The following is a 27,259-nucleotide window of genomic DNA, read 5'->3' as shown; positions in this document are numbered from 1 at the left end:
TTCTGGAATAACAAGCAGTAGTTGTCAAAACGGCAGCTTCAATTTGGAGAAACCTGAAGCTTCCCAAGTGTTTAAGTTCAAGGAAGTACTGAGTATTTTTCCAGAAGAATATGGTGTCAAAGGATGTGTAAAACAAACCATCAGATCTAGACTAACTGTCTTGATGCTTCACCTTCTGTAGAATGTAAAATAATTTGGGGGCAGGTGGGGAGGATGCAGGGAAGAAGTCATATTAAAGAAGACAAACTAATAAGTGAAAGAGTAGAGAAACTTACCTTGCTAGACTAACCACAATTTCAAAGTAATTAAAAATGGTTAAAAAAAAAAAGAAAGACCAAAACACCAAAAATGAGAAACTGCTGCCAGAAGTAACATTTAAAAAAACTAGACAGTTCTACGTGTGAAGTTAAATTTGGGGAGTCCTTTTTCACCTCTTTTTCTGAAAATCAGTTCACCCCATACTGCTCAGAAATAAAGAGGATCTAAAGTCCTGAAAACATAATTTTCTTTGTTTCACTGTAATAGTGGTTTCCAAGTTTTGCCTATCTCTTGAACTGGTCAAAACTGAAGTAATATTATATTCAATGAAGCTTAACAATGTTGTTTTATTTGTTTAAAAACATTTTTTAATATTTAAAAGTAAACCTTAATAAATGTGCAATTATCTGAATAAATTATAATTTTCCACATTAGTTATAGTTAACAAAAAGTAACACATTTGCCAAATTTCTACTTTTCTTCACAAAACAGTAATATTCCTCCAACATGGCAGTTAAATGCACTAGTATTTTATAATACTTACAGGATAAGTTTGACACCATTTTGTTTGGCATCAAAGCTTGACAATATAATTCTAAAACTGAGCTTTCTAGTCTTACTCCTCATTCCCACTCTACCCACCCCTTTCTGGTCATTTACAGGTTGTTCATCTTGCCTTTATTCACTCCATACCAGGTGGAATTTGCTTTTACTCCTACATACACAGACTCCATCTCAAACAGGCATACCCCACTGCCCATAAGCCATAAAGCCAGGTCCAGGAGTGGCTAAGCGCTTATCTGAACAAAATAAAAACCTTAATAGAAACAAAATTAAAACCAAAAGTTTTTGTCAGCTCAAACTTTCTCGGTGCTTGATCTACTCTTTCAGTAGCATTGTTAATGGTATGAACTCTGAGGACCTAAACTGTGCCATTAACTGGTTGTGTGCATTGGGGCAGATTACTTAATCATTTTGACCCTGTTTCCTTATGTTTGGGGGGGGGGGGAAAGGAATAATAGTACCCTCCTGGAAGGACTGCTGTGATGATAGAGATAACTTATTTACTGTGTTTAGTACAGTGCTTCGCAGAAAACAGGAACTAATAAATCTATTTGACAGTATTATGCTTATGATAACAATGACTTTTAGGAATTTCTAGCTTTTTAACTATCTTGAAGTACCTGCCTCCTTCTGGTTCTTTTAAACTAGTGTATCTGACACGCCGCTTGGCCTGTTATCCAGTATCTGCCTGATTTTTAACCTGCTGCTCTGTGTGTTTCTGAATTGATTATCTGTGTATCTGTCTATCTATCCTTCCTCAAAGGTTCCCAACTTGAGTACAGCCCAGATTTTTCTCCTGGTCCTGGTTTCCACCACGTTTTTGCTCTTGTTCCTGTGATGACATTTGACTGCCATGTAACACATTAAGTCAAGCTCACAGGGCTACCAATCTGAATCCTCACTCATCTATTTCATCTGAATCCTAAAGCAGGTTGTCTGCATTACTTGTATAGAATTTGTCAAATTTTGAGTCACATTAGTCACATGTTCATTCATTTAATAATTATACATAAAGAATGAGACCCCTTCAAAAGATTCCCAATTTGTTAAACTAGAGACTTGTCAAAACAAATGGTAAATATTTTTTTCCTAACTACAGACACTATAAACTACAAAGAACATTTTATATGAATTGAGGAGGGATACTCACACACACAAAATACATACACTTAATTGCAAACCATGCAACTTTCATTATTAAAGCCTCTGATTCTTTATATTTCATTTCTAAGCTATACTGTTTAAACTGAGTTAATTTTCTGGATGATTTCTCCTATACACCCTCCCCACAAATACCTTTAAAAAGTGATGGTATAGCTTACATATACACATATATATGTATGTATGTATGTATGATTTCTTTTAGATCTTTACTGAGATGTTTTGTTAAACAGTGTTAAGCTTTTTATATGTTTATGTTACCATGTTTTTTAATGTGAATTATTTACAGTTCTGGAGAGGAAAAAAAATCTGGTTTCTGAAAGCTTTGTTAAACCAGAGAATGTCAGTCACAGCAATCTGTACTTCCCTGCTTAACCTTTCTTGGCAAGCTCGGTCCATGCCAGTGCTGTCTGGCTTCAGCAATCACAACGCCAGGAGCTCATACTGCAGGCAACATTTTCAGTAGCCTAAACAGTATTCAGTTTCTTCATCTTCACAAATAAGACTTTAACTAGGTCTGTAACATTTCCTTTTAATAAGACTTCTCTATTATAACTAATAAACCATAAGTCAGGGCTTCAAAATAATGAGAGGAAAACTATTTTTGTTAATAACTGAACCATACTGAAGGAAATACAAAGTGTTGAACAAACTTAGTCAAGGGTGAATCAACATTCTCTCTGACTTCACCCCACTAGCCCAACTGGTTTAGAAAATAGTAATAATGCTGTTATTCAGCTATCTAACATGGTTGTGAACAAAAGTCATAGTCAAAAGGAAGGGAAGATCAACACATATTTCAAGCATGAAGAATGCTAACTTAGAAGACAGGTTTTCCAGTGTTTCTTGCTACATTTGTATATATAAAACTATATATTCAAGAACTAAAGCCTTAAAAAAGAACTTTATGGGGAAAGAAACCTAATGAATATGTAAAATTCTGAATGACTTGGTTTGTTTTCAAAATCTCTTTAATTTTAGGGAGGAAAATCATTTTGTAAAAACTTCCCTATACATAGAAACGATTTCATAACGTTTTTACTAATGAGATAAAAAACAGATTATGAAAACTGCCACAACTATAAAAAAACAACCATAACTTGCTGTAATAGTCAGAATATTAGAATAGGTGTTCTGTGACTTACTATTTAAAGGAATTCAGAAAATTAATAATAAAATTAAACACTGAAAATTGTACATAAGTCCTTTACTCCTCGAACCCTCCCCATGGCAGTAAGACTGGCATTTCCTGAGAGTAAAATGGTGACAAAGTGACTAGAAAAGAACATAACCGGAGAGATGTCATTCTAACATTTATTCTATATATGCATTTGAAAATGCAAAGGAAAAGGCATCTTAGATAAAGACATCTGATCACAAAGTAAATCTGCCAGTGACAATGAATGTCTAACCATGGTATATATCTTAGCAGTAATTCTGACCCTAAACAAAACGATCAATTAGGACTACTATCTTCAACTTTGGCTTCAAGTCCTCACCTTATCTCCTATATCCCCAAACATACTCTAAGTAAAGGATCTATCTATAACACATTCACAAAAGATACAAATCTCCAATAATTGCCAAAAATACAATCCCAAGGATATCTGCATTTTGACCATTTCAGTGCCTTAGGCTAAAGGAATAAAGCTTTAATAAGAATTTCAGGGATCAGCCTCAGTACTCTCCCTTAAAATGACATTTCTAGGCTAGCCCAAATTTAGCAAACAATTAAGTAATAACCTGTCCAGGCCGAATCTAAACTTTTTCTACTTGAAAACCAAATCAAGCTGTTTCTAGTTCTTAAAAGGCAGGGAAGACTTCTTTACTGGTAATGAGAGCAGCCAAGCAGGTACTGATTTTTAACCATGTTACAACTGGAACAGAGAACAGGTTTGGGGGCTGGAAGACTGGAACTGACAGTATAATGAGACCCAGAAGGATGAGGGATGGTATAAGGAAAACAGAGCTTGCAAGTAACTAGTAATTCTCACCTCACAACCTTTGAGGATCAGGGGATAGGTGAGATTATCTTCTTGACAATTTAAAAATGGATAAACATATGCAAAATCTTTTTTACTGTCGTAACTATTTCAATGTATTCTTCTAAATTAAGAGCCTACAGAGAAAGCCTTGACATGGGAAAACTTTAGGGCACTATCCCCCTCCAAAAATAAACGCCATTTAAAACATCAGAAAAAGAACAGTAAGGACAAAATAATAAATGATGGAGGATAGATATGTGGCTCTAAATATATATTCCCAGATCAGTATAGCTTATAAGTATCTTGATAACAAGACAAAAATACCTTACTTATCTTCAAACAGTCTATAAAAAGAATCAAGAACAATGAAGCAAAGAAGGAAAATCTATTCCCCTTACATCAGTTCCACCTGGGGAGTGAGGCGGGTGGGGACAATGAAGCAAAATTGAGTCTCTCTTCAAAAGAAACTTTGTTAGGGAACCATACTGACTGGTTTGCCCTGGTTGCTCTCATGTTCTTATCGTCTCTATAACGTGAAAACTCCAGCCTTTGCTTCTGCTCCTTTTAGATGTTACTAAACCCACAGGAAGGCTGAGCCATAACTGGCTTAGTGGCAGAGCAAGAAAAACTCCACAAGGCTGAAAGACACCATTCTGCTTCTAGTCCCACTCTGCACAGGCAGTGATTAAATGTGTGCTCTGGAGTCGAAGAGAGCTGCAATGTTGGCTTCATCATATACTAGATTATGTAAATTAAGGTAACTTTCTTAACTTCTGTGTGCTTCCTACTACTTCTTCATCTAAAAAAATGGGGATGGTAACAGCACCTCTCTTTCAAGATTAACTGAGGACTAAATGAGACATTTAACAAAACATTTAGCACAATATCTAGTCTTAGTAAATTCTCAAACATTAACTACACAATATAACCGCTGAAATTCAAGGTACGCCATGGCACGCAACTGTTTTCCAAACTGTTATTACAAAACTGTGACTAGAGCTGTAAAAAAGAATTTACTACTAGAACAGAATAGAAAATAGTAGAGTGCAATAAGGGTAAGTATTGTTTTGAAAATCTTTTTTGAGACTCAGACACACACACATACTCAACTGAGCCTCCCACAGTTTTTCGATGTTGCCTTCACCATGTAATCTTTGACTGCACATCTGGCTCTTCCTCGGGACACGACAGCATTTTTGTATAAAACTACATTTATTACACTGTGCTTGTTTATGTTTGTCTCTCCCATTAGAATGTAAACTCTAAGGAAACTGCCTTACATTATCTCTGTATTTCTGGCACCTGAAAAATACTGCCAGCTCAGTAAATTTTTGTTGAATAAATGAGTAAATCACCAAAATCTAATAGGTACTATAAACATACAAAAATATTTAACCACTTTGATTTATTAGGTTTTATTATTGTATAAAATTAAAATTTAGCTATAAGTCACTTAAAATCAATAAAGTTCTTCTTTCTCCCAAAGTTCCTCATATAATTCCTTCCATGAATGGTGATGAATAAACGTTTACTTAAGAAACTGAAGTGGATAGTGTGCATAACAATCTTTGAAAAATAGAACATTAAAGCGTACAGATGTGCCACACAGTTGAAGTTTTATTTAGGAGACCAGCCACTTTCATGCTTGTTTGTTAGGGGCAAAGAAAATCAAGGAAAGTTATCAGGCAGAAAAGCTTGCTTCTTCTACATGACAAACTGTCCAAGAATCCCCTTTCATAGGTACTACAGGTATCACGAGAACACATCTAAATAACAATGGGTAGGTACTTGCCTGACCTCCTAATACAGAGAAATATGAAAAACTTTAATATTTTCAATATTCATATATTATCACCATCATTTTCAATTCTATTTAAATGTAAGAATGAAAGTTACACAACTCTGCTTTTTATTCCATCACAAAATAGTAAAACACTGGAAAAAAATTCTAAAGAAATACTTCTCAACACACTTAAGAGATGTCAAAAGTCAACAGCTTACTAAATGAAGGTTACATTTAAAATCTGGTTTACGTTTGTTAAAAAAAAATAGAATAAATGCAAATAAATGTTTGTTCTACAATGAGGCTTAACTCTTTAAGTATGCGTTCCTTTATAGTGATCTTCAAAACTATCTGTTTCTAAATCCTTAACAACTTGACTGAAAACATGGCTTTCCAATTTATAAGATTATGACTCTCTTGATATAGTAAACTACATACATGATAACATATACATGAAACAGTAAAGGGAGAAAAAGTGGTATTGCTATCTTAGGGCGCAGGCATTTTGCTTCCTCCCCCTGACTAATTACTGTGAATGATAATTTTATCTAGTATCAACTTGTTAAACATTTAAGGAAACAGCTATTTCACAAAAACTTCCTTCCTTTTGTCACTTTAAACATATTTTAAGTTATTATGAAACTCTATTTCAAAGTAATTAGGCTTTGCACATTAAGTCAAGTCTTAACAATTAACACTGATTTACTGAAGGAAGAAAAAAGATGAGCTGTGATAAATACTCTTTAAGAAACAAAACTGATCAAAGTGGCAACAAGTTGTTGCTACTTATTAAAAATTCTTCCCTATATTTGAAATGGTAATTTTAACAACCCTAGTAAGGGTGGCAACACTCACCAGTATGAATCTTCTCATGTCTCTGTAGCAGGTACTTCTGTATGAAACGCATGTCACATTGACTACATTGAAATGGTTTTTCACCTTAAAATAATTTCACATCCACAAATTAGTTCTGGATAAAACAGTTTATAGCTACTATTTCTGAAGAAAGAGAAATCTTACAAGTCCAAATTCTGAAAAATTCCAGTTATCTATACAATTTTTTATACTGTTCATTAACTTAACAGAATTTTATTTCTTCTCAATTTTCCCCCCAAGTTTTAAAAATTCACTTTTTCACAACCACACAAAAAATGAGATTAAATATGATCTATATTCTTCAAGGGGGAAAAAAGTATATAAAGAAAACAACTTAAAATAGAATTTGAAAATCACATGGCTAGAAAAGACTCCACAGGTTATCAAGTGTGTCTTAAACATCCCTTCTTCCTTTTTATCTGGAAGGGGATCCACCCACCTTGTTCTTCCCAGCTAGACATACTTTATGCCCTTTCATTTATTTTCTCCAGAATCTTCAGAACTTACTAAACATCCCCTTTAAAAAAATAATCCTGTCTCTTCAAACGTTCTCTCTCTGTTGGAGCCTTTCCTTTTAAAGAAAGTACTCTCTGGTCTACTCTACGCAAAGAATCTTCCCAGATACCCTAACACTCTTGCCTTATTACTCCCTCCCCTTCCTTTTACCACACTTTCTTAAAAGTCCATCCTATGTCTCAAATTCTTCACCACCTACTTGTGCCACCCCTTACATTCTGCTTACTTAAAAGCTACTAGTGATACCTTGCTATTTATTCTAATGTTTTTTCTCTATCTTCCTGGAAGGTTATGCTACTGCTGATCATACCCTCGTTGGAATACTCTCTTCTTTTGGCTTCTGGGACACTGAATTTTCCCAGTTCATCAAATCAACCTGTTACTCTGTCTTCCTCCCAATCCCTTAACTCAACATACATGTCTAGTATGTTTCTCCAAAGATCTCTTAATTAGTTTTTAGTTCTGCTCTCCACAACTTCACATTCTTAATTATCCTTTTTTATATTTGATTCCCAAACTCATTATTTCAAACTCCATCTGGACGTCTTGCATAGAAAAATAAATGTTGACAGGCTTTTAACAGTTCATTCTTTAACAATTTCTCTAGCTAAAAAGAACACATTAAGCCAAATAAGTGTCCAATTAAGACTAATTAATTTTGCACATACATGCTAATTGTTTTCTCATTAAAGTTTTTCCTGGTTTCTTTCTGACATCCTGGTCTATAAAATTTCTAATTCGAAATGCTAGGTTAGCTACAGTCTTAGAAATGAATGACATTTACACAAAGATGAAAATAGCAAAGATAGTAATTTTAAGGGCCATAAGCCCACTTTAATTCAAGAAATACCTGTATGAATGAAGACATGTCTCTGTAAGTGATAGTTCGTTCTAAAGGCAGCATTGCAGTGCTCACAAACATGAGATTTAGGGGTTTTCAAACCAAGTGATCCATCCTCATTTATTGTAAGGATCTGGTTTAAAAAAAAAAGGCAAAACAAGAGAAAGAAATTTTTAAAGTGTAATAGTAATTTATAAAAAAAATAATACCTTTTAATGCAAACAATGGTCACTAGAGATTATGAAATATTTTTTCCTAAGTAATCTTGTACAGGCTATTAGAATAACGTTATCACTAACTGTAAGAAAGTACAATATGACTCAGAAGGGGTAAAAGTCACTAATGAAACTCTGGAAGTTGGTTAAATAAGATCTCAGCACTCTGCCCCCCCCTCCAAAGCTGATGTCTAATCAAGTCCCTCATTCTCTGCTAGGGTGAGTATAGCGTTGTTTTCAATTTCAAATTATCACAAATGCAGGACAAAAGTCTTGTTTTAGATACGTAGTAAATTTCAATCAGTATAGGACTGATTAAATAAATTATGAAAAACGAACACAATTTAGTATCATGTGGTTGTGAAATAAAATGAGAAAGCTCTCTATACACTTATACAGAAAGAGCTCCAAGATTTAAGTTAAAAAAGCAAAGTTTAGAATCTAGTATATAATTTTGCTAATTTTTGCATACAAGAGAGTATATATAGGAATATATTCATTTGCATATGCATAAAAACTATTTGAGAAGGATACACATAAAATGTATATAACCTCAGTTGTGATGTCCGGGGAACTTGGCAGATAGGAGATGTGGTGGGAGAGAGACTCTACCCTGTACATACTAAGAACATTTTTCTGAACCATATAAATGCTTACCTGTTACATTTTCCTTTTTCTTTTTTCTTAAAGAAGAAAAAGAGAAAACTAAGTTTTCAAGTCATCCTAGGACAGAATTTGGAGCCTGGTTCAGTTTAGGACCTCTAAGGTTATTCTAGGACTACTAAACTATTATTAAGCATATTCCTTACTAAATTAGAGAAAATATGAGGGAGAAGACAAGTGACAATAACCGATCAACCTTTATCTGCCTGTGCTTCCGAGGTTGAGAATATCTTGGGCCAGGTCTGGACAGTGCTAGAAAGAAGCTCATCTTTGGGCTTCATTTATTCCAATTTATCAACGTGCAACATTAAACTGCCTCTCTCACCAGACATGTGGCAAAGAGAAAATAACAAATGATTCCTTTTTTTCTTCATTGAGAGAAGAAAGATGACAGAATATGATGTGAAAATAAGAAGCAAAGAAAACTAGGAGGTAAGATCAGGAGGAGTACGGTAAGTGAGAGGGTAACAATACTGGAGGTGGAAGCACACAGAGTGGGAGCAAAAAAACTATGCCCTACAGATGCTAGAAAAATCCAATAAACATCTTAAAAAATACAAAGGCCTGTGGAAACTGATTAGGGTCTGTAAATACACGACTATGACCCTCTTCTTAAACCTAGAAAGGGGAGTAGGTAAGGGAAAGGGGCTTCAATTTAAAAAAAAATTTTTTTCTTCAATTCAGAAAGACAATTCAGCCTATGCGGTATGTAAATCAATGGTAATTATTATGCAAATTATACAGGGTATGAGGGTTCTGGGCAACCTGCCAGTGTGGTCAACAATGCTTCAAAGTCTATGCACCAAAGTCACAGAGGGAAACATTTGGCAGGAGAATGTAAGTGGGTGTCACAGCTTCCTGAAGAGAGTCACTGAGAACAGAAAAGTTTCATCTCTGGCCAATCTAAAATTTTTTCAACCCCTCCACTTCACAAAATAATATTCCAGTTAACACTGTGCAAAACAAACAAAAAAAGCAAAAACTCTTTTAAAATATGATTCAAAATATTTCTAATATAAAACAAGTAAGAAAAAGATGTTAAACATTTTATACAACACAGAATAAAAACAAGATAGCATCAGGTATTTTTTTACATATATTGATAATAAACAACATCCAAGTGCCAAAAACCATGGCAGCTCAATAGCTTTCTGTGGCATAGCAACTTTAAGGAAAGGCTTTGTAAGGAACAAATCCAGCCCAAGTTACTTAATGTGAAACGGATGTAATCCTTGACTGTACAAAGCCCTTTCATGAAGAGTTAAGGAGTTCTAGGTCATTGCTTTCTGGCACTGGAGGTAAGGCTGCCTTTCATTGTAGATTCAAGCCTCAACTCAAGAGCACCAGTGGCTCTTCCAATTTGTAATCTGTTTTAAATAGAACTGACATATTTTCTGTTTTATTCACCACTATCACCCCAGTACCCAAAATGCTATCTGGAACATAGTGAGACTCTGTAGATGTTGATACAGCTGCCCACTATCCATACTAAACATCCTCACAGCTTACCACTTTATTCTTTATAAAAATTTTCGGAAAAAGTGGTACTTTCAATTTTTTTCTTAATTCACTAAGTAGCAACATAGTGAAATGGGTATGGAAAGAACAAAGCCCCTTGGTGGAACAAAAATGGCTCATTAATGAGGGAAAATTACCTTCCTTAATACAGACTTGGCTTCTTTTTCTGTTCACATCCTTTCCAGATCTTTTAGTAAAATGCGATCTATCAGTTAAGTGTGTTTGCCTTAGAGATTAGTGGTCTTACTTGCTACTAGTACCATAAAATATTTTTGCTTTTCTTTTTCCTTTCAACATATGAACATTATTAGAACAGAAGAATTTGAAATTTTAAAGTTTAAATCCTAAGTCGTCTGCTATAATATCTCCACATGATTTGACTCCTGTTATTCCTACTTTTGGAGAAATATATTATATTATAAAGATCATGCAATCAGGCTTTATCAAGAGTGGAGAAATTAGTAATCATCTAAATAATACTCAACACACTTGATTTTCTTCCCCTTAACTGTTTTATAAATTTAAAATAGAATTTTTCAGTAAAAAATTTCAATACCAAATGGAACTCTTCAATTAATCTGCTTTCTTAACCTCACAGTCCATTCACAGATAGATACATATATATAGATAGATAGATATAGATATATTCAAATAATATGCCAATTTTCATCCAGCCAAGCACTAAGCTCTGCCTATTCAATTCAGAGATTTTTTGACTCCTCAAGGATCATTGCCACTGGATAACTGAAACCTGACACCCTTCAATGAGAAAGTTTTGCTCTCTTAAAAGGCAGACATGATTTTCCCCATTTTACACCATAGACACTAGTATTACTGAATTTATTAAAGTATATATTAAACCAATGATTACAAGTTTTATCACACATTAAGGCAATCAAAATCAACTTTTAAACCACCGAAACACAAAAAACAATTTAGAGGAGATAGTTTAAATTTCTTACCTATTACGAGTTGTTTTATTGCAACTTGGGGTGGGGAGTGAGATCTTCTAAAATTCCCTTCACTCTCCAAATTCAACTAGAAATGGACATACAGTGCAACCCCAAAGACATACAACAAAATAAGTAGCCCAGAGCAATAACCACTTCAGTATCTTAACCATCATAGTTACTGCTAATGCCCCACTCTCACAGTGTCACTTTCTTCCATTCTTCATGATTTTTTACTGTCCCAATACTTGATTTTACATATTAGCAAATTTCATTTTTAAATGGCAAGCTTTTCAGCATCAGGACATGAAATTTACTGTTATCATAAGCATGGTATATATAACATGGTATACAGATAACTGATTTTCAGCATAATGACTCTGAGCTTTAGGAAAGGTTATTTCTCTCATATTTCCTGAATACTAGGCAAAGAAGTATGTCATGTTTTTTAAAAGAAAGAATTACACATCCATATGTTTTTTAAAGTTAGGTTTTGGTTCTGTGGAAAAATTATTTACCCAGAATGCATAATTCCCTGGGGAAATGAGATAAATAAAATATGAACACATTCTTTTACTAATTTTCTTCATTTTTCTCTTAAGTACTGTTTCATATTTCCATCCCCAGTCTTATAATCAGTTATTCACCTTAAAGCCTCTCCTTCCACCATGAAGTTAGCATGTAGGAGAAAGTATGACAAACAGCTATATTTCTCTCCTCCTTTTAATTAAGTTTTCCTCATTTTGAATCATTCGATTTAGAATCTTTTTGATATCAAAATCACAAATCTTTTCTGGAAATAAATGATGTATATAATAAATTGCTGGGAAAGGATTCTCTATATAATTCATAATCTATTTCATCTGTGAAATATACTCTTCCTTCTTGAGTTCAGCATAACCTTGAATAATTAATTTCTACTCAGATCACCTATAGTGTTATTAACAAACAAACCCAGTTCCTTTTTCAGCACCTGATAAGAGATCTGGCATATAACAGGCAATTATTTGCTGAGAGAATGAAAAAGGAGATCATTTCAGAATAAGGAGAAGTAGGTAATTAAAAAGCACCCTGCTCTATATCACTGAATTACTAAGGAGTGTGAAAAGACCTATAAAATGTATATCATTTTAAGGTTAAGATAATATCGTTATATTTCACTAAAAAGGATTCTTAGATTTCAACAATGTTATCTCAACAATCTGCATAAAATCCTTCTGTGGTAGAAAACATTTCCTAGTTCACAGGTAACAGGCCAGGACAATTTAAAACCACTTGTTTTTGTTATTCTCACACCTCTGTCTGCCATGTTTACTTCTAGTCATTTCACCTTCCTAAGAATTCCCTAAAAAAGACTCCCCCAACACATTTTCTTATATACAGGATACTTAGAATAGGCCAAATCTTTCATCAAGCAACTCGATAGATATATTAAAACTTAAATAATACCCTTAGAAATATCATAATACATTATAAATAAATTTAACTAGCTCAAATTAGACAAGCAAAAATGACAAACTGTAAAAATCTGATATGTATTTAGAAACACCTAGAACATACAAAGATTCCAAATAACATCCTACTAGAAGATAATACTCTGACTTTCAGTCAGAATTTTAGAATACATTACATTCAAGAATAGTATCAGAAAAACACGGCAATAAAATACCAAGGAAAATATACAACATATATATATGTATTGTTGTTATATATATATATATTATGTTGTTTTTAAAGACTTGTAATAGATTTCCCACAGACCAGCAGTGAATGCAAAATATCATTTATCACAAATTTGTAAGTTATTTCCCTCAAAACCTGGTATTGTTCTATATATAAAGAACTTGATTTATTCATTATATGTATCACTGAGAAAAATATTAACCCCAAGAAAAGAAAGGGAAGAATGGAAGGAGGGAGGGGGAGGTGGATAAAGGGATTGCACAAAACATGAACTATAAAATGTCAGTTTTTTGTCAATTATGACAAAAAACAAGTCTTAGTACGATCAATAACCAAAGAAATTAAATTTAAACTATAATGAGATATCAATCTTAAGCTACAAAAAAGCAAAGTTTCATACTCAAAGCTGGTTAGAGTATGGACAGGACCACCTTAGAACCACTGCAGGTAGCAATGTAATTGATACAACACTTCTGGAAGGAGTAACATTATCAAGAAACCTTTTGTTATATTTATTTATTTATTTATTTATTTAAAGAGATCTTTTTAAAAGTTCACGCCCTTTGATTCAGCAGTGCACAAAGACCCATACACAAATATATTAAGTGCAGCATGGTTTAAAATGAAGGCAAAGAGAAAACAAATTTTCAACAACATAGCAATCATTGAATATAATGTGATAGTCAAAAAATAATACATTATGCAGCTAATAAAATATGAAAAAAAATCTTCAGTAACATTAAAAGCAATTTACACATACTTTAAGTTACAAATTGAGAAATTCAATCTACCTATACAAATCTGAAGATAGAAGGGAATATGGTAGAAAATTAAGGTATTTACCTCTAGGAAATGTGGTTATGGGTTATGTTAGTTTTTCAAAATTTTCTATAGAAGCCATCCTTATATATTCCAAAAGCAGTGGTATGCTGGTAAATGTTTAACAAGAGTTTAAAGAGTCAGAGGGTAGGGTTGCTGATTTCCATGGTTTAAATATTCTCACCATGGCTAATTTTAAGCTACCAATGGTTTGATTTAGTACCAGCTTGTAAAATTCCTGAAAACTTACCAATTGGCTCTGGCAAGCTAGCACAAACTGGGTTCAGCACACCACTAAGTCCAAAAGTAATACAAAATATATAAATAATGCTAGTGATGATGATTTAAATCACAAAAGCAAAAACAAGTAGCCCTCAAAATAAAAAAGTCATGCTAAGTGATCTTTTTAAAAAGACTTCTTCACTATATGAGGGAAGAAAACAAAAGAGAAAGATAACTATAAAGACGTAAATACATTACACAGAGTTCAGAGACTTCCTAGGAATACCAAAACGCTACATATAGTCAACTACTACTGTACTGAAGAGGAAAAAAAGCAAGTAATTCCTAACAGTATTTATGGGTCACTTGTTTTTTCACTAATCCAGTTGCTCACCCATAGTATTTATTGAGGGTCTGTTATTCCATGCCTGCTGTTCCAGGCTCTTGGGATACAGCTGTGAATAAAATGAAGTCCCTACCCTCATCAAGCTTACATTCTACTCTAGCACAGGTATCTTTTCCTGATAAGTAACTGGTACAGAATTTTCCTGAAACCATAATATTAAAATATGTAAAACTACTACGAATGAGAAGCAAGGGCACTGAACACCACCTGTTAGTTCTTAAAGAAAAGAGAGATGGGCTAAGAAAAGTTTGTTTTTAAAAAAAGACACAGTGAAAGAGAAGTGGAAAAATTTAAAGCAATGGCCCACCACCTCCGTACAGGCATGCATCCCTTCCTTCCTCCAGGTGAAGCTGACGTAACATTCCAACTTTACTAAGGCACATGAGACTTATGTCTGCCTAATGGTCCAGCCTACAGGAATAACCAATAGTTTAGGATTAATAGGTTAGGGACTACCACCTTAATATATTCTCTTACTTTTGCAGGAGAACGTTGTTTCCGTTTCTTCTTTTTCTGTAAGTCTACTGGCTCTCTGATTTGCTTTTTGTCTCTCATCAGCTGCTCAGATACATCAGTAAAAGTAATTTCCTGCTTTACACTTATCTGTTAAAAAAAAAAGCCAATTTTAGAAATAAACAAAAGTCCATTGTGACAAAAAGCCACTACATGTTTAATCCTGTGCTAAACCTACATATCGGTGCTCCCAGAATGATTATTTATGTATGTGTGTATAAGTAAATGTGTGCACTGAAGAATAAATTAACAGGCAATTGGAAAATAAGAATCAACAGCATATAAATTGAGGGAATAAACTAGGATTTTACAAAAATTTATCTAGAAAAAAAAGGCTAAGGATGTTCTGGGAAAAGATAATATGACCCAGCGGAATAAAGAAGCAAGGACAATTTCACTCTCCCATTTAAGGAAACTGATACAAAAGTTAAAAGCACACAAAAAAGGTTAAATTCCAAAAATCAATAAAATACTTGGAGATAAAAAGGGTATTTAGACTTCATGATGAGTTTTCTCTCAATTTACAAAATACCACAAAAACAACACAAAATTCTAAAAGGTAATCTCATCAAAAAAGATGAGATAAACTAGCAACGATATTTAATCATTGTTAAGTTCAATTATTTCTGGTAATATCTTAGCCAGTATTTTCCTGGCCTCTACAATAAACCATCACCACACATGTGTTTATAAAATTGCGTATGGTTTTAGGCTCCTGCTATATACAAGACATGATTCTAACTACATACTAAGTAGAGAAATCCTACAAGAAACATTAAGATGTCAACAGTGTTATCTCATCTTTAGATCTCAGTTCTCACAGATGTAAGGAGTTGCTTGTCCTGAAAAAATATACAGAGGTTCTATAATCACTAATGATAACATCAATTCTCATCAGAATTGATGGTGCACAGTCATCCACTCCTCACTGCTACATTTTCAATCTATTTCTGAAATGAAAACACAAGTATCTTAAAGCTAAGAAACTTTCAACTTAACAGGCTATGAACTACATTAAAAATCCTGGACCCTTCCACCACGTGATGACACAATGAGAAGTCTGCAACCTGGAAGAGGACCCTTACCCAACCATGCTGGCACCCTATCACAGACGTCCAGCCTCATGAACTGCGAGAAATAAATTTGTTGTTTATAAGCTTTAAAAAAAAAAATCTTGATAATGGCCCAGAAAGTACAATGTGCTAATGGTTACATTTTCAAAAACTACTCTTAAAAAAAATGGTCCAAAAGAGTATAAACATCTGACAGATGCACAGTGTAAAGTTGGAAGACAGAGCTGTGTAGAGATGTTCATGAGAAAAATGCAACATAAGCCAGGGATTTCAGACTGACAAAGAACTGGTAAATTTTCATAAATTCCTGAAATGTGGGCAGCAGTGAGAAGTGCAAATCAAAGAGAATCTGGGCACAAAAACATGACTGTAAATGATTATTTACCTAACAATTCTTTCTGTCAGGTTATAGAATAGTACTAGTGACCGTTCTTACGGCTTCTTTTGGTATCGTTATTTGAAACATAAAATAGAACAGCAGTCACCACCACAAGGCTCTGGAATACAGACGTGGTACCATCTCTGACATGCTGTTTACTGAAATACAACTATTTAAGACTGGGTAAGAATAAGGAGAAATGACAACAGACTAAGCAGCTGTTGAATTGCTCTGTCCTGTTTTGCAGAGGCACCAAAAAGTAGTTCCAACACTTCTGTCAGCTTATAAATTATGAAGAAACCGTGAAAATATAGCATGCAGCCATAAGAAAGAGAGGAACATTTTTTAAGCAAAAGTGTTGAGTAGAGTTTAAGACACATTCACAAATCAGTTCTGTAATTAGCAGCTATTCACAAATCAAGGAAAAGCCTTCATGTGCAAACAGTGAAAAGATTAATACATATATCTAAAACTTTCAGTCATTTCCACATATATGGAAAGTGATCATACTGGTACTAGCATTCTCAAATATGAGGCACACTTTTACCATTATAAAAGCACAGACCCAAACCTGTATCAACAGATCAAAGCCTTATGAATGTCAATAGGCATATAGCAAGTTACATTTTTAGAATGCTCCAACAGGCTTATCATTCAAAAATGGGAATAAAGTAATCTCTACTTATACCCACACACTAAAGTATATGGTCCAGTCTAAGATGCTTAGAAAAGATGTTGGAAAGAGATGGGTATGAAAATGATAAGGCAGCTAGAAAGAAAGAGATGCAAAAAGTTTGGGATAAGAATCTCTGACCAAAGGAAAAGTACAATAGTCTATAATAACATGAAAACTTCTTAAGCATGGCAAAAGAGACAATAATTTATCCGTAAGTTGTCTACTTTTTCTTTGAGAACTACCTTTAAAAAAAAATCAAGTTCTCAGTGTTACTTTTCACCTAAAATAAACCAAAGTATAATTAATCAAAGCAGGCATCTGCAGATGTGTGATACTTGAAAAGACGGGTTTGCTGGATTTTTGAAATATATTCATTAGAACATCAAGAAAACTAATAGGCTAGGAAATATGTTAGATTTTTAAAAAACAAAAACAAAACCTCTGGTTGCTTTCCCATCATTTAAGCTTTGCCATTCAACCTAGTCCCATGTGCAACCTCCTACCTACATTTGAGAGCCTCAATTTCAATGCTGTTCTCACTACCAAACCAGAAATACCACCAACACTGTCAATTATCCTATCCATCCTTCTTTCATAAGATTTGACTAAACTCAGACATTTTTCCACCTGAAACTCTAAGACCCTGGCTCATCCACTGACGAAAGCTCTCTCAGCCTCCCACTTTGAGATTAAGGAAGCCATCAGGCATGACTCCCAAGTCATGCATCTACCTTCTATATTCATCTAACTTCTTCCCCAAAATTCTTTCAAGAGGTAGAGCTCATGCTTCCTCACTCCCTGCCACTGCCCTAGCTGATTCTTTCTCGCTACTTCTAAGATACACATTTCTTAATTATTGTGAGGCTTTTCTCATTTTTGATCACTCTCTCTTCATTTTCTCAACCTTAAACATAAAGATGTCTCTCCATAATGAAAAAATTCTTCCCTTGATTCTAATCACTAGTAACTCAAGCCCAGAATCCAGAATGACTCTTTTTCTTTTTCAAGACTTTTTTCATGTCTGGTCCCAAAATAAACAAACTATCCAACTTTTGTATTTAACTATTTCATGTACCTGTATCTTATCTTGATATCTGAAAGTAAGATATTCTTCTTTGGTATTTCCCATAAATTATTCAGTCAGTTTAAAATAATACAACAAAAGTTTTAAATTTCCTGAGATTGTACTATAGACAGAGGATAACACCAGATACTGAGAACATTCTAAATATAAAATCTCCTTTCCAAAGGTCTTAAAATGCAGATGGGAAATTTTGACACATTAAAAAAAAAAAACTACTAACACTAATAAACTAATAAAATGGCACATATGAGGCTCAACGTAAATGAATGGTACAGGGAATAAGGGCAAGAATCAGAGAAATTAGTGAGATTTGAAATAACTGCAAAAGACTTATGGATGAAACAGACTTAATTAGAGCGGCAGGTTTATCACATATATCCCCCTTTTATTTTTTTTCTTCCAAACCTGCTACTCGTCCCAACTACTTTCTTCCAGACTCAATAATGTTAATATGTGAAGTAACAAATGTAAAGGGACCTAAAATAATGTTGCCAGACATAGTATATGATAGATATTTCACGTGGTTTGCAAATTTTGGTCTACCCTTCACTCCCAAACAAGGTGACTCCTGACAATCATTTCGAACTCTTCTTTCTCTTCATTCTCAATATCCTACATCCATATCCATTTTATTCCAATTAACCTTTTCAACCTTGATGCTTTAGGGCATTATCATCTACCAATGTACTCTTCCACAAATAAATACACAACTGTTTTCTTGCCATTTCCCCAGTAAGGAATCAACAATAAGCTCTTTGTTGCCCATGATATCAATTATACACTCACCAGCTCAGCTTTCAAGATTCTACACGGTCTACTTCACAGAAAAGACCTAGGTTACTTGGCAGAAGTTATCTGTTCTTACCACCTCTGCTCTCCGTTTCTGGAGCCATGTGTTCCTTTCAATTTTCAAGTTTTGGTACTCTCATTCATCTTCCTACCCATTTGAGTAAAAAGAAAGCAGCTCTGTGCTTTCCTCTATACTCTGTTATTGATTCCATTCCTACCCATCTCCAAGGCTCTGCAGCTTCACTGCCTCTCTAAAATAATCTCCCTTACTTCACCAACTATACCTTCTCTGCCTAAAAGCACACTGAAATTTACCCTATGAAATAAATTCTCGTGGACCAATAGCTTCCTTCTTCTTATGGCTAAACTTTTCAAAATAATCTGTAGTAAGTATACATACAAAATAACTGCCTCCAAATCTAGAGAAATGGTTTATTCTGAGAGTAAAATAGTACACAGTCATATAAAAAATGTATTTAACTATTGCTAGAAGGAACTTGTTTCAAAATATTGCCTAGGAAACAAACTGAATCAAAATGACCAGAAGTATAACAAGTGTTTACATGTAAAAAGAAAAATATAAAACAATTACCTGTACTGCAAACATGCTGCCTAAATGAAGAATGTTAACAATATTTGAGACAGTTCATTAAGTCCAGAAAAGGAGAAATTTAATACCAAGAATGTATCTGTATATCTGTGTGTGTGTGTGTGTGTGTGTGTGTGTGTATCTGTTTATGCCCAGGATGGTTTTGCCAAGAACAGGTGGATATAACCAGTCAACAGGAAGATCTCTAATTCCAAGCTCACCAAGACACAGAATAGGACAGGGAGGAGAAGCACCACATCAATGGACTGGCCTTTGTGTGAATTATGACCCAGAACCCTGCCTTCTGCCTGACCCACGATTGCATGCAAAATTTTGAAAGCAGCTGTATCTGTCAGAGTTTGAGAATGTCTATAACTATCTTTTGATTATGAAAAGATTCAGGGACCCACAGTTCACAACATTCTAGTCTACTCCCCTATAATATTTCTCATTATAAATCTGCATTTTGGTTGCTATATCAGCATCTTTAAATTGGATAATTATAAGATGAAGTGATCAAATCAAGTAAACCTGCCTGAAACCGTGCTGACCACCCCATCCTACCCATCCTACCTGGAAATTCTATTAACTTCTATAGCACCATGATTTAAGTTCTCTCCTGTTCCTCACAGCTGTTCTTCTGGGTCCATCTTTCTACTGTATTTGTACTTTTATTTTCAGTAAAGAATTTCGGTAAATCTCTCTCAGTGGTTCTGTGAGGAACAAGTGTGGTCCAGGAACTTCTGAAGATCCCTGACACTCTTTTGGGTAGGGTGATCCATGAGATCAAAAATACATTCATTTTAAAGGGAACCCTCCTACACTGTTGTGGGAATGCAGTTTGGTGCAGCCACTGTGGGAAACAGTATGGAGATTCCTCAAAAGACTAGGAATAGACTTACCATATGACCCAGCAATCCCACTCCTGGGCATATATCCAGAAGGAACCCTACTTGAAAAAGACACCTGCACCCCACTGTTCACAGAAGCACTATTTACAATAGCCAAGACATGGAAACAGCCTAAAAGTCCATCAACAGATGACTGGATAAAGAAGATGTGGTATATTTATACAATGGAATACTATTCAGCCATAAAAACCAACATAATGCCATTTGCAGCCACATGGATGTCCCTGGAGAATGTCATTCTAAGTGAAGTAAGCCAGAAAGAGAAAGAAAAATACCATATGATATTGCTCATATGTGGAATCTTAAAAAAAAAAAAGACAACAAATAAACTTAAATTTAAAACAGAAACAGACTCATAGACATAGAATACAAACTTGTGGTTGCCGGGGGGGAGAGGGGTGGGAAGGGACAGACTGGGAGTTCAAAATTTGTAGATACTGACAGGTATATGTAGAACAGATAAACAAGTTTATACTGTATAGCACAGGGAAATATATACAAGTTCTTGTGGTAGCTCATGGTGAAAAAAATGTGACAATGAATATACGTATGTTCATGTATGACTGAAAAATTGTGCTGTACACTGGAAAATTGACACAACATTATAAAATGACTATAACTCAATAAAATAAAATAAAAAAAAACTTTCATTTTAATACCTGTTTTTTTCACTTTCCTTTTATGAGTATATAGTGACATTTTCCAGAAGCTAATGAATATGTGATGTCACCACAGACTAAGTGTATTAGCAAATATGAGAATCCAGTTAATTTATAACAAGCTATACAATAAACAAAATTGTAAAATTGTAAAACAAATTCTCATAAAAATTTTTATTTTATAAAATAAGGTTATATTTCATTAAAAATATGTCATATGTTAACATGTAATGAGATCTGTTATTTATAAATTAATAAAATTTAAAATTTCAGTTTTAATTTCTAATATGGTAAATACTGATATATATATATAACCAACAGAAGCAAGAACTGTTGGGACTCCTCAATATATTTAAGAGACCAGAAATTTTGAGAACCACTGATCTTAAGTGTATTTTACATTCCCTTCCTCTTCTCCATTCAATCTCTTTCAATACAGATGCCTGGGCTTGACCAACAAAGAATAGTATAGTATAGATGTGTGTGCATGTGTGAGTTAGCAGACATACATGAATTTCTTAGATCTGTCTGCTGAGATCATGAAGAAGCAATCATGTCTAACACATCTAGCATCCAAAACTTGGTTTCTAAATACCATTATCCAAATAAAAGGAATTGGGGCTCCCTGAAGAAGCAACTGATTCCAAAGCTGGGGCAGGGTAAAATATAAGATGACCCTGGAACATCTTGTGGTGCCAGAAGTTAGAGAGCTAAAAAAAGGATCAGTGCATGTCAAAAGGACACAACAGCCTGTCTGAAAAGACCTCCTAATGGGCAAAGCTGAAACAATTTGAGCAACAAAACAGATGACAGTCCTGGATGACAAACTTACAGAAAAAACCAAATATGTATTCTGATATAAACTGAAATAATTTTTTAAACGGGGCGAAGGGACAACTACAATTAACATAAATATAGAAGGAATGACGAAAATACAAATTCACATTTAGGCAGACACTACATTAATAACTACAGCTGGCAGGATTCACAAATGAATGTTAAAATAGGTAGGTAAAAATCTGAGTAGAAACAGGGTATTTAAACAGACTTAAAGTATTTCCTCCAAGATATGTGGCAGTTACAAAGGAGAAAAAAGTAACTTTACAGTGGGGAGAACTGGCAGATATCATCTTAACAAAGGATTGAGATTACATATTACCAGTAATAAGACACATCCACATTCTGTACTCCACAACATGATGCACTGGAAACACTTCTGCAGAATTTGTCAAAAAATGCAGAGCTTCAATCTAATCATGAGAAAATATCAGGCAAACTCAAATTAAGAGATATTCTACAAAATAACTGACCAATAATCAACAACAAGTATCAAGGTCATAAAAGATAAGGACAGACTGAACAACTGTCATGGAACCGAGGAGACTCAGATACAACAACTAAATGCAACGTGGGATCCTGAATTGAATCCTGAAATAGAAGAGAGACATTAGGGGGAAAACAGACGAAACTCAACTAAGGTCTGTAGTTTACTTAGTAGTTTTTTACCAAAATTAAGTTCCTGGTTTTGATAATTGTACTATGGCTGTATAAGCTTTGATATTAGAGAAAGCTGGGTAATGAGTTTATGTGAACTCGGTACTTTTTCTGCAACTTTTTTATAAGTCTAAAATTATCTCCACCCTTGGACAAAAATCACAACAATATTTTTTTCAAACCAGCTCCTGGAGTAATGGAAATAAAAGCAAAAATAAACAAATGGAATCTAATTAAACTTAAAAGCTTTTGCACAGCTAAGGACACCATCAACAAAAAGAAAAGAAAACCAAGAGAATGGGAGAAAATACTTGCACATGATGTGACTGAAAAGGGACTAATTTCCAAAATATACAAACAACCCATACCCTTAATATAAAAAAAAATAACAACAAACAAGCAACCCAGTCAAAAAATGAGCAGAAGACCTAAATAGACATCTCTCCAAAGAACACATTCAGGTGGTCAACAAGCACATGAAAAGATGCTCGACATAACTGTCAGAGAAATGCAAATCAAAACTACAATGAGATATACCTCACACCAGTCAGAATGGCCATCATTAAAAAATTCACAAACAATAAATGCTGCAGAGGGTGTGGAGAAAAAGGAACCCTCCTACACTATTGGTGGGAATGTAAATTGGTGCAGCCACTGTCACTGTGGGGGACAGTATGGAGATTCCTCAAAAAACTAAAAATAGACTTACCATATGATCCAGCAACCCCACTCCTGGGCATTTATCTGGAGAAAACTCTAATTCAAAAAGACACATGTACCTCAGTGTTCACAGCAGCACTATTTACAATAGCCAAGACATGGAAACAACCCAAATGTCCACTGACAGACAACTGGATAAAGAAGACGTGGGGTTGTGTGTACACATATATACACATACACAAACACACACACAATGGAATACCACTCAGTCATATGAAAGAAAAAAATAATGCCATTTGCAGCAGCATGGATGGACCTGAAGACTGTCATTCTAAGTGAAGTAAGTCAGAAAGAGAAAGAAAAATGCCTTATGATATTGCTTATATGTGGAATCTTAAGAAAAGGACACAAACAAACTTATCTACAAAACAGAAACACACTCAGGGGCATAGAGAGCAAACTTACGGTTACCAGGGGGTAAAGGGGGTGGGAAGGGATAAATTGGGAATTCAAAAATTGCACCTTGTGGGGAGTGATGGAAATGTTAGCTATCTTGAGTGTCATAGTGGTTTCACTGGTATATACATCTATCAAAATTCAAGTCGTACATGAAATATGTGTAGTTTACTGTACAGGAACTATACCACAATAAAGGAGTCAAAAGAGAAACCTCAACTCATACTACAAGTAAAAAAAATTCATTAATTAATTTAATTTAATAAACTCAAAAAGTTTTTAAAAACTATTCTGTACTTTAATTCTTCTAATTACAAAAATTTTTGGCATCCCAAGCTTACAAATTATATACATTAAATATGTGCAGGGTTTTTTGGTATATCAAGTATACCTCAATAAATCTGTTTTTTAGAAATGTGGCATTTATATTGTGTTCCACAAATTTGTGATTCTTCCTCCTTAGCATAGTAACTAAGATTTATCTAACATTTACCATGTGCCAGGCACTGTCCCGGATGTTAAGGAGACAATGGTTGAGGGGGTGGTACAAATGGTCTCTATCCTCTATAATCTATTGCATTTAATCCTACAGTAAGACTAAGAGCTTAACATTTTCATCTCTTATTTATTTAAAAATAAGAAAACAGAGGCTGAGAAAGGTTATTTGTCTAAAATCCCGTTAATTAAGAAGGGACACCAAAATTTAAACCTAAGTCTTCCAAATCCAGCAACTGAGATCCTAATTACTGTGATCTGTGAATTATTTTTTATCCTCATGTTACCAATAAAAAAACGAAATTTCAGGGAAGTGTCTTACTCAAGCTATTAAGATTTCAACACTAGGACTTAAACCAAGATTTTAAATCTCTTAGTCCAGTGTTATTTCCATTAACTGCTTCTTAATAAATCTAAATTATTCAAACTTATTTTAAAATGATTTTTGCACAAATGTATTTCATTTTTCCTTATATAAATTGTAGTTTGTTTGCTGCCAAAATGTGGAAAGAATTTCTAGCGGTTCTGGAACACCTACTGCCAAAGAGAAAGAAAATAACTTAAAAGATAAAGTGGAGAAAATGTCAACAATATTCAGATGAAGCATAAGACTTGAGTTTCAATCCTATCTCTTATAATTATTATTGGGTGAACTTGGCTTCAGTAGTATGGAAAAACAAAAAAAGTGTAGGCTTGGAATTTAAAGAAACACAATCTAATTCCAAAGAGTAATACTAACAGTGTGAGGCTAAACAACTAAAATTTAATCATTTGGAACTGTCTTCACCTGCAAAATGGAGGGAATAATTCTCACATTTTTTGTAGAGTTAAAAGAGATTATGTATGTAAGGCATCAACTATAGTACAGAGCAGTATATACTTGATTCTTGATGCCATTATCATAATCTTTTCCTCATCTGTTAATAAGTGGTAGTAATAATATCCAGCTTATGGGGATTAAGAGATACATGTTACTATAAATAAAACAGAAAAACAACAAGGATCTACTGTATAGCACAGGGAACTATATTCAATTTCTTGTAATAACCTAAAGTGGAAAAGAATCTGAAAAGGAAAAAAAAATATATATATATGTATGTATGTATACGTGTAACTGAATTACTTTGCTGTATGCCTGAAACTAATATTGTAAATCAACTACACTTCAATAACTAATTTAAAAAATATCCAGCTTATACGCATTAGAAAATCAAATGAGATAACATTAAAAGTACCCTGAAAACTTTCAAGTTCTAAACAAATATTTCTGGTTACTAATTATTACTATATAGTTGCCGATGTGTAATTGCCTGGATACATAGAAGGCTACCAATTTCTATAGAACATCTCCACTTAGACATCCTATTCCCTAAAACTCAATACTGCTAAAAATAACATCTTTTTCACATCAGAACCTCCTTCCAAATTCCTTGCCTTTCTTTCTTCCCCCCTGCTTTTCAATATGCTATATTATATCCCAGTCTCCCATCTAAAGACATCTTTTACTTTTCTTCTCCACTTCCAAGTGGAGCTTAAAGTGGAGACCGAGTCTAGTTGTTTTTCTTTTTTCTCAACGTCATATATAACTTTAGAAACCATATTTCACATTTTCTACTCTAGATCATTTACAAAGATAGTAAGTTGGGAATCTCATACACTACTAGAGGGAGATGATGATCAAAATTTGCAGACTGTAACTTGGTCAGTATATGTCAAGAGCCGTAAGAAATCTACACTGAAGAAATAATCTCACATGACAACAATGTCTACATGTAACATCACAATATTATTTATGATAGTGAATAAACTGCCAACAGTCTAATGCCCAGTAAAGACATAGTGAGAGAAATTACAATACAGCTATATAACATACAGTAATCAGAAATCTTATTTTCAAATAATAATAATGACATAGTGAAATGCTTATGGTTTAAAGTTAAGTGATATATAGATAAATATGTAGATAAATATATTTTTATAATTTTATACAGATACATATGCAGCAAATTTGATACAAACATGCAAATACGCAGAAAGACAAACAAAAAAGGAAATATCAAAATGCTAACAAGTAAATGTTAGTAGTGATTATCCTAGAGAAGTGAGATGACAGCAATTTTTTAATCTTCTTTATAGTTCAAAATTTTTTTCATTTTCTCAACAAGTATGTGTTACTTTATAATCCTAAAAAGACAGTAAGTCCAGTCTTAGTACAAATCCCTAGTATTAATCAAAGAAATACCTATTTACTATTATCTTAATACACTAAGTTGTTCTAAGAATTGAAACATTAAGCCAGCAAAATAAAACTGAAAAAATTTCTATGGGTGAGTGGGGAAAAAAAAAAAAAGAAAAAGCCATCAAATAAATCTTGATCTCTATCTCACATATCAGCAAAAATGAATTCCAAATAGACTGTTGAACTAAATGGGAGAAGAAAACCATAAGGCGTCTAGAAGTCAACAAAGGAAATTATCTTCATAACCTTGGGGTGGGCAAAGAATTCCTAAACAAGATACACAAAACACTGACCAAAGGGAAGACTTATAAATTGAACTTCATTAACATTGACTTCTGGAAAAAAAAAAAACTGACTTCTGTATATTAAAAGAGTAAAATGGCAAATCAGAGTAGAAAAGATAATTGCAATAGATTATCTTTGCAAAGATAAAGAAATACTACAAATCTGGAACAGAAAGAATCTAATAGAAAAGTGGGCAAGACAAATACGCACCTTACAAAAGATAATACTCAAATTGCCAGTAAATACAAAAGGCACTAAATTTCATTAGTTATCAGCAAAATGCAACCTAAAATCACACTGCAATACTGCTACCAAATCACCAAAATGGCTAACATTAAAGTACTGACAATTCCAAATACCAAGGATACTGAGCAATTAGTATAAATTGGCAAAACTACTTAGAAAAACTTGACAGTATTTCCTAAAGCTGAACATACACATACCCAGCAAATTCAGTCCTAAGTATATAGCCCACAGAAATGAGTATGCACATGCAC

The 27,259-nt window shown here is 33.8% G+C and overlaps 1 protein-coding gene across 3 annotated transcripts in view; it reads right to left on the bottom strand.

Moving 5' to 3' along the window:
• Positions 1-27,259, bottom strand: part of ZNF148 (zinc finger protein 148) — a 109,264-nt gene that overhangs the window by 25,662 nt on the left and 56,343 nt on the right. For all 3 annotated transcript variants that reach the window (XM_072963910.1, XM_031683645.2, XM_006200895.4), the window contains exons 5-7: positions 14,938-15,063; positions 7,994-8,117; positions 6,607-6,690 (exon numbers count right to left, since the gene is read on the bottom strand). In XM_072963910.1, the coding sequence (XP_072820011.1) occupies positions 6,607-6,690; positions 7,994-8,117; positions 14,938-15,063 (334 nt within the window). The remainder of the gene's footprint in view (positions 1-6,606; positions 6,691-7,993; positions 8,118-14,937; positions 15,064-27,259) is intronic.

Source organism: Vicugna pacos, chromosome 1, assembly GCF_048564905.1.
Source record: "Vicugna pacos chromosome 1, VicPac4, whole genome shotgun sequence".
Classification (NCBI taxonomy): domain Eukaryota; kingdom Metazoa; phylum Chordata; class Mammalia; order Artiodactyla; family Camelidae; genus Vicugna; species Vicugna pacos.
Note: the sequence above shows the minus strand (reverse complement) of the source record. Positions and strands in the feature narration are given on the sequence as shown.